General features: G+C 46.6%; 1 protein-coding gene across 1 annotated transcript; it reads right to left on the bottom strand.

The window, feature by feature from the left end:
• Positions 1-11,530: 11,530 nt before the first annotated feature.
• Positions 11,531-13,311, bottom strand: LOC115260523 (lysophospholipid acyltransferase 6-like). Its single transcript, XM_062855704.1, has 2 exons — positions 13,128-13,311; positions 11,531-13,070 (listed from the first exon to the last, which is right to left on the bottom strand). Exons 1-2 carry the CDS (start codon positions 13,309-13,311, stop codon positions 12,241-12,243), a joined length of 1,014 nt encoding a protein of 337 aa, XP_062711688.1. The 3' UTR covers positions 11,531-12,240.
• Between the last annotated feature and the right edge of the window lie 754 nt (positions 13,312-14,065).

The following is a 14,065-nucleotide window of genomic DNA, read 5'->3' as shown; positions in this document are numbered from 1 at the left end:
CATGTACCATGCTCGAGGAGGATCTGCAAACACTCGGAGTTTTCGAGCGACGCATGCTATGGACGATCTTCGGTGGCGTGCAGAAGAACGGTGTGTGGCGGCGAAGGATGAACCACGAGCTCGCTGCACTCTACGGTGAATGCTGGACAACAACTCTGCAAAGTTGGTGTTTGCTACCATCCGGTTAGTACAAGAAGGCGAGAAGCGCAGAGAGCACGATGGGCGGACCAGGTGGAGCATGATCTGGTGAGCGTTGCGCGTGACCGACGTTGGAGAGCTACAGCTGCCAATCGAGGTGGCAAATTGTTGATTCAGTGTTATCACAAATTTGATGTTGAACTAAAAAAAATGATTATCATCGGCAAAGCAGACCAGCTTCACGTCCGTTGGCCATTTTAGCCTGAATAACTCATCCTACGCCGCGTTCCGCAGCACCGGGCCCAGGAAGGTTCCGTTCCATCTTTCGTATACTTCCGCGGTGATCATTTCTATTTGTAGGTATTTGTATCTCCAGTATTTGTCATAGGCTATCCAGGACTCCTAGGTGGTGCATGACACACACCTCGATGGAAGCCCAGCTGCCGTTGTTGAACGTATTCTTCACGTCAAACGTGACGACAGCGCAGTTGCGCATTCTCCTTCGCTTCTATTGGAGCGCTATCTCGGCCGTTTTAATTACAGCCTTAAAAGCGTCCACCATCGATTGACCCTTCCGGAAAACAATACCTCGGTATAGACCATCAACCTCGACAGAATGATCCGCAGTTTTCCGGCGGTGTCCAGAAGGCAGATAGGTCTGTATCGCCAGGTGGCCTCCCGGGTTTGAGCCGTAGAACCAATCTTTGCTTTTTCCACCTCTCCGGAAATTCACCTTTGGCCGGTTTGATCATAGGGGACGGGAATAGTGTTTCCAAGATCTTCTGCAGCATCTCGGGGAGCGTTCTGGGGATGCTGACGCGCCCTTTGTTTTGACCATGACTGGCATCACCCCAAGGAGTCGTGTTGGCTGCCTGGCAGAGATTCTCGAAGCACGCTCGCATACACGCCTTAATCTATTTGCTCAGTGCCAGTTTAGCCACTCTGTAGGCCTCACTTAGTTCCATTCTACCCCCTCATCGTTGCGAGCTTTTTGCATCCTCCTCCCAGTCCTTAGACAGGATGCGCGGAATTCTACGATTTCTGAACACCACTAGTATACCGGTTTGCGTCCATTTCTGGGTAGGGATTGCCTTGGCACTGCAGCGTCACATTCGCGGCATAGGGTTCCGACTAGATCACCGCTGGATCACCCTCCATAAGCAATCGCTCCGCAAATGCTGGCTTATTGATGCGCGAGGTCAGCCATCCTCGATGACCGGCGATGACCTTCGGCTGTGGTCATCTTCCTCCGTGTTCCACCCTGTGTCGAATCGCCAGATGGTCACTGTGTGTGCGTGTATCCATCGTTGACCCTCCAGTCCGAGCTAGGGTTCAGACCCAGGCTCCACAACGTCACATCAATGATGGACTATGCACCGTTCATACTGTAGGTTTTCTGCCTCCAGAAGGCATAACAACTGCAATAGTATCCTGTTGATCTTCGCTATTGCGAAGCCCTCGATCGTGCGACGTGGAAATTATTTCTTGGGTCGGGAAACGACCTGTTGGCCTTATCCTCTACCCAGTTTCCGTTATCGGAAGGGATGCGGTTTTGGTCCAATAGTAGGGTGATGTCTGTACTTGATTCCGAGACTGACTGCCACAACAACTGTTGTGCGTCTTCACCTTGCCTTGATCGTTCGCGACCTAATGCCAAGTGATTCTACTGTAGTTGGCTAAAGATGACTTTGAACATTCAACATTCACAGTAGCACGTGAACTTCTTAAATGCGCCTTCAAGATTGTCAACTTATAAATGTACCCTCATATATTTAGTTGGAAGCGTCACTTATAAGCTATTCTATTCACCTGTAAACATTAACAAAAAACGATCAAAATCTCACTCAAATATTCCCAACCGCACACACCGTTCAATTTGCCGAAATCGCCTTGAATGTCACTGCTCCGGAGAACTTCCATTAAATTACGAATTGATGGCCTGTTTCAGCCGCTATCGGAACAATTAATCGGCATGTTTACGTTCAACAAGTTAATGACTTCCGTTTGATCTCGCGTCACTATTTTATTCAGTTCGAACGACCCCCATTAAAGAGGCACCATTTGTCGGCAGGGTATAAGTGAACTGCATTCGATTTTCTTCGTGTGGAGAGCAGAGGAAAAAAAAACGAACCATCGTCGTTTTGTCAGACAAAACCAAAGTTTTCCTTACCTTTCGATTCGGTAGGAATTCTGGTTGATCTCCGATCGTTTACGATCGGGCGGTGTGATGGTTGTCGGCTGGGTGGAAGTTGGTGGCACTTGGGAACAAATGCAAAGAAAGTCAAAACGTCAGATCGTAATCGATTTTCTTCATATTGATTGCGGCTCAAGTTGTGGCGGTGTTTTGTATTGCTAGTCGAGTTTCATGCTGCTGCTGCTGTTATACGCGATTCCAATCAAGATCCGTTTCATTACTTTCTGATGGTCGGATCTGGAGTAATGGAACACTCCTGTGGAACGAATTTTATATAGGCGGTTCTGAATTTAAGAGTCAACACGTCAAATTTACGTTACAAGAGAACCTCCACGTAATGCCACTTCATATTTATGTTATTCAATTTTTTTTTTCGTTCTCCAACAAGATAGCTAATGTGGGTTATGAATTTGTTTGCACTACATGTCAATTTGGATAACACATTATCAACAAAATCGGGGTTAGTTGCGCATAGCGGTGAGTCGATGAGGAGAGCGTCAAACTAGCTCTGGTCCTCACAAGTTCCTACCTCATGCTCCCACGGGTCAAGCGATGACAAAGACTGCCAGCTAAGAGTTGTGTGCTTAGCTGGTAGTGTAGCCTCGGCACTGTTGTCCTTCTGACTTCAGCTAGATTGCGGAGATACGACCCGAGCGTCTGTTCACCAAGGAGGTGCGGCTCAATCAGCGTCTGTTCTGGCATCCAACGTGGTAGCCCCATCAGCGTGGTCTTCCCAGTATTGATTGGGACGTTTAACAGAACTGGCACGATGGCCCTCCGGCGAGACAGGAGTGTTGGCGTAGGCCCAATAAGCCACCCGTAAAAAATCCCATTGCGAATAACATAGGAGAAAATACGACTCGATTAAATCGGCAAAGACCCACGCGACGAAATAAGGACTACGATTGGAAACTTGGAACATGGAATTGCAAGACACTTGGTTACGCAGGATGTGACAGGATAATCTACGAAGAACTACATCCTCGCAACTTCGACATCGTGGCGTTGCAGGAACTTTGTTGGACTGGACAGAAAATGTGGAAAAGCGGGCATCAAGCGGCTACCTTTTACCAAAGCTGTGGCACCGCCAATGAACTGGGAACAGGATTTATAGGATGTGCATGTTGAGAGTTAAGGGCCGTTTCTTCAACTACTGCATCATTAACGTGCACTGTCCGCACGAAGGTAGAGCTGATGACTAAAAGGAAGCGTTCTACGCGCAATTAGATCATACATACAATGGTTATGCTCTCCGCATGACGTGAAAATCGTTCTCGGCGACATGAATGCACAGGTAGAAAGGGAGGAAAAGTACAGATCCGTAATCGGGAGAAACAGCTTGCACGCCATATCGAATGATAACGGCCAGCGATGCTTAAACTTTGCAGCCTTCCGTGGTGTGGTAGTCCGAAGCACCTTCTTTCCTCGCAAAGATATCCATAAAGCCACCTGGAGATCACCCGACCATTAAACAGAAAACCAAATCGACCACATTCTAATCGACGGTAAATTCTTCTCGGATATAATCAATGTCCGCACATACCGCAATGCGAATATAGATTCGGATCACCACCTAGTCGCTGTATGCATGCGCTCAAAACTCTCGACGATTATTACCACGCGTCGAAGTCGAACGCTGCGGCTCAACATCGAGCAGCTGCGTAACGTAGAAGTGACTCAAGACTACGCGCAGCAGTTAGCAGTGGCCCTACCAACGGAAGAGCAGCTTGGCGCAGCTACACTTGTAGATGGCTGGAGGGACATCCAATCCGCCATAGCAAGTAGCACCTCGGCTGCATCACTAGACTTCGCGACTCCGAATCACAGAAACGACTGGTATGGCGGCGAATGTGAACAGTTGAAAAAACGAGAAGAATGAGCGAGAATGTTGCAGCACCGTGCGAGGGCGAATAAGGCACGTTATAGACAGCCGCGGGACAGGCAGAGCTCAGTCTTCTTGAGGAAGAAGCGCCAGCAGAAAGAACGAGATCGCGAAGCGATGGAAGAGCTGTACCGCGCTAAGGACACACGCAAGTTCTACGAGAAGCTGAACCGCTCGCGCAGAGGCTTTATGCCACAAGCCGACATGTGCCGAGATAATTACGGGAATATTCTCACGAGCGAGCGTGAGGTGGTCGACAGGTGGCGGCAGCATTACGATGAGCACCTCAATGGTGACGTTGCAAGTACCGAAGATGGCGTGGTAACAGATCTTGGAGTATGTGCACAGGACGAAGGACTTCCGGCCCCTGACCTCCAAGAGATCGAGGAGGAGGTTGGCCGGTTGAAAAACAACAAAACCGCTGGAGCAGATCAACTACCAAGCGAGCTTCAAAAATACGGTGGAGAAACACGGGAGAGATCACTACACTGGGCCATTACCAAGATTTGGGAGGAGGAAGTATTACCGGAGGAACGGATGGAAGGTATAGTGTGTCCCATCTATAAAAAGGGCGATAAGTTGGATTGCGGGAACTACCGCGCGATCACACTACTGAGCGCTGCCTACAAAATATTTTCTCAAATTTTATGCCGCCGTCTATCACCGATTGCAAGAGAGTTCGTGGAGCAATATCAGGCTGGATTTATGGGTGAACGCGCTACAACGGACCAGATGTTCGTCATCCGCCAGGTGTTGCAGAAATGCCGCGAATACAACGTGCCCACACATCACTTGTTCATCGATTTCAAATCGGCGTATTGATGTGCGTAGTTCGAGTATCAGGGACACTCTCGAGTCCTTTTGAATCTCGCAGAGGGTTACGGCAAGGTGATGGTCTTTCGTGCTTGCTGTTTAACATCGGCTTAAGGAGAGCGGGGATAAACACGAGTGAGACGATTTCCACGAAGTTCGTTCAACTTGATATTCTAGCTCGTAAATTTGAGACGATGGCGAAAACGTACATCCGACTAGAGAGTGAAGCCAGGCGAATTTTTTTTTTGTTTTTATTAATGTGTATTTTAACTTATAGCTAATTCTACACTTCTAAGCCAAGCGAATCGGATTAGTCATTAATCTGGTAAAGTCAAAGTACATAATGGCAAAGGGCTCCAGGGAGGAATCACCGTGCCCGCCACCTCGAATTCCAATTGACGGTGATAAAATCGAGGCGGTTACAGAATTCGTGTGCTTGGGCTCACTGGTGACCGACAACGACACCAGCAGAGAAATTCAGAGACGGATTGTGGCAGGAAATCGAGCTTACTTTGGACTCCGCAGAACTGAACAATTTACAAAAAAAAAACTGAAAGTAAAGAAGCATGGGCCTACGTGCATAGGACCTACGCGTCCTTGAAGTTTTCGAACGGAAGGTGCTGCGAACCATCTACGGCGGAGTGCAGATGGAAGTCTGGACTTTTAGAAGGCGAATGAACCACGAGCTGCATAAGCTGCTGAGAGAACCAGCCATCGTACACACGGCGAAAATCGGGAAGCTACGGTGGGCGGGCCACGTCATCAGGATGTCGGATAACAACCCGACTAAAATGGTTCTCGAGAGTCATCCTACCCGGACAAAAAGACGTGGTGCGCAGCGAGCTAGGTGGGTTGATCAAGTGGAGGATGATTAGCAGATCCTTCGCAGAATGTGGAACTAAAGACACACAGCCATGGACCGAGTACACTGGAGACGTCTCCTACTTACAGCAGATGCTACTCGAACCGTAGTTTGACCGATAAGGTAAGTAGGGGGCTAGCGGCGCAGTTACTCATACGTTCGTTTCATAAGCGGATAGTCAAGGGTATGATTCCAAGCCCCGGCAATTACAGTTTTGCGTCAGTTGATTTTCCAACACATGCCGCCCATAGCGGATGAGGTTGAAACATGATTTGCTGGGTGGAGGCTAATGATCTCAATGGGATCTTGGTTACGCATTATCCAGGATTTTGATTACGCATTATCCAGGTAGTTATGGAGATGGTGAATATTTTCAGATTTACCTCGATGCATGATAATCTCAGAAAAGGAATCAGGTCTCCTCCCCTACCAGGTCTCTGTGGAACGCTAATGATTACGAACCTCCACGCTGAACATAATCAATTTAATTTCACAACAATTACCACCAAGTAACTTAAAAGTGAGTCAGTACGTTCGCATAATCATGTTCCAGTTTTTGTTGGTCATCGTCATCGCATCGCGCATTGGTAGGTAGGTACGGATGGATGGTGTTACAATGCGATTCAAAGTTTGCGCTCTCCAGCATCATCGGCAAGCGCGCTTCGGGACACGGAGCATAACGTAGCGTAATGAATTTCAGTTATGAATAGTTTAAATATTATTATGAATAATGACGAACTGTCGTTTCGAGCGCTTCAGCTGAAACCAGCACCATCGCATCGCTGGCTGCTTGGCGCTCGGTCGTCGGTGGACAACCGCGGAAAACAGGACTAACGGAAGGCTCAGCTGTGGCGTCGTTTCCTGTACGCGAAACAACACCGGATGGAGAGCGCGCCTGGCGGGATGTTTTGTTAGCTGCTCTGTTAGGAGGGTGCGGTGCGGACGATATGGTGAGCGATACGACCACACCGTTCGGTCGGTATGATGCTGCCGCTTGATGCTTTGTATAGTCGTCGTGGGTGTACTGCACACACTGTACAGAGTGTTGTTCTTTGTACTAGCCCTGTTTCATACCGTGATGGAAAGGATGTTGGTACTATCCACCATTCAACGCCACGTCTTTCCTGTTCAGAGAGTCAGCATTTTGTCGACGACGATGACAACGATGATGATGAGGCGGTCGGTCGGCGATCGTAGTTGTTGGTTGATGTGACGAGGTATCCCTATTCACTCTCACCCATTTCGGCAGCTGCAGTTGGTAGTCGGGTTCAATGTTAGCCCACCGTTTTTGGAATGTTGAGCAGAAAAGATGAATTATTATAATTGTTGTGTCATGGGATAAACGGATTTTCGTGGTACTTCCTGCATAAATGATGCAGGTAAGTGAATGAAAGTGTTTTGAGCTATAAAGCTTTTCAGACTAGCATTTTGGGGGATATTTTCTAAGAGCGACATACAGCGGTGCAAGTAAAAAAAAGATATAGGGGTATTAGGGGCATAATGGACACCACCCTAAGCAAATGAGTATGTTAGGCCTGTATAACAGACAAAAACTTAACATATTATCAGTTGGCTTACTACTTTAACTTGTTCCCTACGTATTTCAATCATTTACAGCTGGTAGAATGTCATTATTGTGAAGAAATAATGAATTGAAAACCGTGTGTTTTTTGGGGCTGGCAGCAAAGGTACGGGGCGAAATGGACACCCATCGGGGCATAATGGACACCTCTGCATATTTTATGCTGTATCTTTGAGAATATCGACCAGTTAAGTAATTTGCCAACGGAGATCAATACCACAGATATAATACTCCATCTTAGGCGAATTTACATAACTTCAATGTGAATTAAACAAATTTTGGGCTAAAATAATCGGATTGAATTTTTTCTAACTCTCTAAAACGCCTAACAGTATGCAACGCGTATACATCCATTCATAATTGCCAGTGTTCATTTCGCCCCGAATAGACTACAACATTGAAATTGCTATTTTCAGTGTGTTCTGATCAAAAATATAATACTTCATCCATTACACAATCTACGTATACATGTAGATAAGCTAACAATTCACTTGTTTGTATGGTGGACACACTCAATCACTCGTAATACTTTATTTACTGCTGCTTCGAAATTATAAGAAATCCACCATATGAAAAACATACTTCAATTTCAATGATATTTTGGTTATTTTAAAGGAATATAAATGGTATTTTTGAAAAATAGAACAATGACTTGTTCCTTTACACTTATGCATTGAAAGTTTTACATAAAAGTCAACGGTTTCGGCAAAAACAGGGGTGTCCATTTCGCCCCGGGTGTCCATTATGCCCCTAATCCCTCTACATGACGGCCTGAAGCTACTATGAAAGAATACTTAAGAATAGAAATGTCTGTAAACATATTTGGTGGAAGTGCACAAACTTTTAATTATACATACATACTACATACAACTGTAAACCACAGATAAACAGACTGAACTGAACCACTGACACTGAGGAAGATTACAAGTGGTAGTCGAAATACGCGTATCTGTCAAAGGATGAGCAAAAGAGGGCAGAATTAAAAGGTGCAAAAGAGATTACACTCATTCAAAAAAAAAATGCCTAGTTTGCCAACTTACCATTCCGCGACGCGGTTTAGTTCATTGATGGTTTCGATTTTGTACTGGATTGCTTCATAGTGTGCGTGTGCTCTTGGGTGAATGCTGTGAAGATGTAAACAGTAACAACAATAGATAAAAAGTTGGAAAATTGTTCGATCGCTCGCTCGCAACTACAGGAATGATTTTTACAAATACAAACAATAGATTTAGCGGTGCAGTTTTCCAAAGCTGACAGCAACATTTGCTTCGGGATGCCAAAAAGCTGTCCGTTAATCTAAAATCTGCTCGGATCCCTTTGTTTCCATCTCGTTTCGTATTTTTTTTATTGCAGGAAGTGGGCCATTTGCCAGGCATGTTTAAATTTTTTTGTCAAGTCCCTATTCTATGAAAACTACAGGCTGAAAGAGGATGATTATCCAATGCATATCACAGGCTTTTTGCCAAATAATCAATTCAGATGAACAGGAAAATGTCACAGAGAACATTCAGTATGAAGAGGTGAATATTTGGACTCACACCGTCGTTCGAAGCGGACCACTCGAAAAGAACACCGTTAGTCAAGCGTCAAGTGTAGTAAAGCGAAAAAACCACGTGTGTTGAAAAATTGTTCTTCCAAACCCAAATTCCTATCGGTCTTCTTAAATTGCTTTTGATTAATATTTTTTTTTATTCCTAAATTATAAATATTAGTGAGTAAAAGAGAGAAAAATCGGTCAGAAAGTGTTAGCTCGTAAGTTGTAAATAGAATAAACAGAGAAAAAATCAGAGATAAAGTGTAAGCAAGGTTAATTAAATGAAAAGAAGGAACACCAGCTCTATGCTGGGCTGATTCCGAACATGGATACCACACAGACAGAAGACTCTAAGCTCCCATCCGACAAAAGGTAAGGAATGAATGGAAACCAATTTACCCAACACAGACGAGGAAGATCTCTTCATGGGATTTTCGGAAAATGAACGAAATCAACCCAAAACGAAAACCAACAGCGAAAACGCCGCGAAAAAGGCACGTACAAAGACAAACACACAAAATAGCTATAAAATCACAACCACACCCACAACTCTCAAGCAGATCACAAATACACAAACGAAAGCCTATCCTTACAGTCTCCAGTTAGCCTAGTGGTTAAGGCCATGGGTCACCAACCCAGAGAGGGCGAGTTCGATTCCCGTTCCGGTCGGGAAAATGATTTCGACTCCCAGGGCACAAAGACACAGCTTGCAAAGGGCACAAAAATAACTGCATTAAATGCGATAAGGGGCTGTCCATAAACCACGTGGTCATTTTTTTGGGACTTTTTAAACCCCCCCCCCCTCGTGGTCATTAGTCCATACAAAAATTTTTATTTGTCCATACAAAATAGTCATTGGCCGAACCCCCCCTCCCCTTATGACCACGTGGTTTATGGACAGCCCTAAACAGGAAACGCGTCGCAGGTGGAAGACAGCATACTTCGACGACAAAGGGGTATTTAGGGAGGCGCTCCGCCGTGACCGAAACTTACTTGGTTTAGACGGCGACGAGCTGGTAGCAGTGCTCTCACCCTAGAAATGGGAGGCCACGCACTGGCTTACTGGTGAACCGACGAGATTGCAGACCTGCGCCGTGCCTGCCTACGGGCTAGGCGGCGGATGCAGCGAGCACGATCAGAGGAAGAGGCCGTGGGGTGACGCCTACAGGATCATTATGGCCAAGACGAGAAGTGTAATGGCTCCTACAGAGCAATCTCCAGAGATGTTGGAGGCGATTATCTAAAATCTGTTGGCGTTTGATGTTTAGCGAACTGTTAATACGGCACTAACTCGTCCGGCATTAGTCCGGCAGGACTACACTCGCGAGGATACCGGCTCCCTTGATACCGAACACCAGGGCCGGGTCTTTTCCACGCGGTCTTCGCCCGATCCCGTCGACGTCCGTATCGCGCGATGACTCGTACTCTACTCCCTGCTCGGTTGCCTCGTTCGTCGTTTTATTTGCCCCACACTTTCGTCTTTTTTCGGTTTCCATCGTCTTCGTACTTCCGATCCACCATCGCTGTCGACTTCATTACCGAGTAGAGGATGCTCGTCAGTACCAACCGCACACCACTGGTGCTGGCCATCGGAACGTTCAAATTGAACGTTATCGCGAAAAAAACATTTATCCTCCTTCCCCAAACCATCAGCCAAGCAAAATGTTACCGTTTCGTACGGTAACACTCTGATCACTGCTAACAGTAGTGTGCTGTGGATTGTCGAGTCTTGAAGGCGGGTTACTGGGAACTCCGTCATGTGTTGTAGGTCGATAGGTAGTGTGCGTTAGATAAGATCACATCGATGAAACGGGTCATCGCCAGTCACGCAGGGTCGAAGCGGTCCGGAGTGGATGTATTCCAGAATGGTGACTTCAATGTAGTAGTTCTTGGTAACAGTTGCTTCTTATTGGTGTCGTGATGGTTTCTGTTTTCTGGATGAATGTTTGATCGGCATCAGTAGTCGACCTTGTACTGACTGGTAGACCACGGATGATTGCAGGTAATCGTCGTGCTTGGAACTGCAGTGTCGAAGTCAGGAGACATCCGAAGCTAGAATGGTTTAACGGCTGAATGACTGCACACAGAAGGAAATCAAATGGTACTTGCCTGTGGCCAAGTACTGTCCGTTGGGTCCGAGGACCCAAACGGAAAGCCTTGTTACTCTTTATAGATGATCCTGGAACATACTCGATTCCCCCGAGCTTGGGTCAGGAGTCCCCTCGACTGACCGGTTGATATTGACGATTGCAGAGTAGTGTTGAATAAAACTTGGCGCGGTAGGGTGATCGTTGCTAATCGGTCCAGACGTTGCTCCGGAATGTTGTGGGTGATGCATATTACGTTCCAATACTGCACTGCGTTCTTCGATGGAGTTTACGGTCAATCTTGTGGTGTATTCCTTGCTGATATACACGCAATGATGAATCCCTCCGGTCCGAACACAATGGTTTGCGTCGAGGAACAGGATTCGGATTTTTTTTTCTCGCTTAGTCATGCAATTGTTTTGTTTTTTTTTGTATTCCTCTTGTTACTTTAATCTCTTACTCTTACAACAATAGTTTGTGTGTTGAGTCCTTTCTTTGTGTGATATTGTTCCATTTTTTTTTCCCGTGACTGGTAAGTATCGCTAGTTTTCACATTTGTTGCTTGCTGCCCCTCATGCCACGTCACATCCGTTCTATATCAATAATATATTAAAATCCGTTTTGGTTTGTTGGATGAGTTCAAATTACACAATCTTTCCAGTTGTTGTTTGTTCACATCTACCATCGTCCTAGAATTCTCCATCGAGAGCGTGTTTGTGTGCTTTTTAGTTAGTTTTCTTGGTTTGCAATAGTTATTATAACGTTTTTTTTTTCTTTTTGGAAATATCTAGTTACCATTATCATTATAATCTTAAATTATGCGCACACATATCAAAGTTACTGACTTGAATTAGGTTTGCTTTTCATAGTTTTGTATGTATTTGTGTATCTGTGTTTGTGTGTGTACTTTAATAGTAGCAATTTGTTAAATCTTGTATTAATAAAAAGGAAGAGAGGAAAAATTACCTCCACTCGAAAACATCACAAAGGAATCGGTTTTGTCCGTGCGATCTCTGCGGGTTCCGGGATTTTATTTTGCGCAAATCTGAAACACCACGTGAACCGCAATGTTCAAAAATCTTAGTATGGTATTTTTAAAGGTGTTCCAACTCGACCCGGTTTTGTCGCCGATGATGGCCGGAAGAATATTATTTGGCATGGCCATTACTAAGGACAGCCGGTAATACGTTAACCTGCTGTACGGCGGCGTTGAGGGCATCGATCTCCTTCTTGAGGAAAGCATCCACCCCTCCTCCTCCGATGACGTGGTCCGAGCCGCTGTGAATCTCGGCCTTGCTTTGCTGGCGTTTGCGAAGCGTTTCGGCCGAGATGAATATCTCGTTGTTCTCGTTCATCCGCATCAGGTCGTCCTTGTAGAACACCAGCGGGCCCGCCATCAGACCCTGGAAGTGCAGCGTGTAGGAGAAAAACTCCAGCGCCGAGGGAAGCTTCCGGATGGCGTGCTCCTCCTGGCTACGCGTGAGATCCTTCATCTCACGTGTGAAACCATCGTGGATGCTGAACGCCAGACTGGTAACCTTCTGGGTGATGATCATCAGCGGTCCGGTGATGTCCAGCGAGTACGAACCGTAGTCGTAGTACTGCCGGTGCAGGTGGATGCACGACAGGTACGCCAAGGCGACCACCATGACGAGTCGTTGCACGATCTGCGGATTTTGTGTGCGTATGACGACATAGCAAACAGCTGGAAGTCCTGCGATGTGGATGGCCTGCTGGCCGAAGCAAAAGTACCCGAAGAACAGCCCGATGACGAGTCCGATGGCGTGCCGTGTGCTGGCCGTCACCTTCGACGGGTGCAAATAGGAACGGAAGACTGACGCGAGGATCAGTGCCAGAAATTGTGTGATGAGGAAGTTGACCTGCTGAATGGAAACCGACAAAACTGCGGGCGCTTTTAGCACCGGAGGAAGCGCATTGGACCGTTTTCGGACGCGAATTGGTCGTGCGACGCGGATGATTCACCACACACCGTCCCCGTTGAGAACGAACCGTACCGTTCGGATTTCACATATACATATGTTGAATCTCGCTCCAACGTCGTCGGCCGGCGTCATCACAGGCTGCTTCAAACCGACCAAGCTGCGAAGCGTGTGAGAAACGGCCCATTGATACAACGAGCTGCGCTGCCTATTGTACGATAGTTTCGCCAGCCTAACCGCACGTTGGGCTCCCTGTAGCATGCAGCGCAGTGCGTTCATTCTATTATTTTCTATCTGTTTTGTGTCATTACCCGTACTATCAGTCACCTATAAAAGGTGACTGAGCAAACTGTTTCATGTTAGTGTGTATTGCATCTTGCTTTGCTTTTTAGATTACCGTGCAAATGTTCAATCGTCTAAAATATTTGTTCACACGTCAAACACCAAAGAAAGTAGCAAGTAAACAAACCTATTTCTCCATGCACCACCCAAAAAGTGTAACCGACGCTTAAAAGTTCTAGCAGCGAAACGAACCAATGTATGCTAAAACTGGTGGGAACATATTGTGGTGTGACAAAAAATTTCTGCAGGGGGTCGAATACGGTGCAAAAAAAGCAATATCGTCATATCACCACTGAGTAGGAGCACTGCCTCTCAGTGGTGCGAATAAATAGTCAAATCCAGTACGCGTATCACCGCCCGGGGCAATCAAAATTACACAACGTGGGGCTAGACATCTTGGCCGAAACATTGGTGCCGTGACCAGGATGGCATCTGGAGAGGATCACCGGACGTCGGAAGAAGCAATCCGCTGGACTCTGTGAAGATCGTGGTCAACCCTACAGTGAGCACGCTACCAGAGACATGTGCGTCTATCCGTTCGGACCATTGCGTCCACCGTCAGACACGTGCGTCATTCCGTTTGGATCCCTACATCACCGTCGGACCCCTGCGTCCATCGTCGGACCCGTGAAGCAAGGCCGAAGCGTCGACTTGCTGAACATAGCATCCACCCGTCGGACCCCTGCGTCCA

Source organism: Aedes albopictus, chromosome 1, assembly GCF_035046485.1.
Source record: "Aedes albopictus strain Foshan chromosome 1, AalbF5, whole genome shotgun sequence".
Lineage (NCBI taxonomy): Eukaryota > Metazoa > Arthropoda > Insecta > Diptera > Culicidae > Aedes > Aedes albopictus.
This window is presented reverse-complemented; position numbering and strand designations above follow the sequence as displayed.

What these genes read in the sequence shown, in the direction of transcription:
- LOC115260523 (XM_062855704.1), bottom strand. Translation starts at nt 13,311, where the DNA reads ATGAACGCACTGCGCTGCATGCTACAGGGAGCCCAACGTGCGGTTAGG. An exon ending in TGGAGCGAGATTCAACATAT is followed by an intron (nt 13,071 to 13,127) that starts GTATATGTGAAA and finishes GTGTGTGGTGAA; the next exon opens with TCATCCGCGTCGCACGACCA.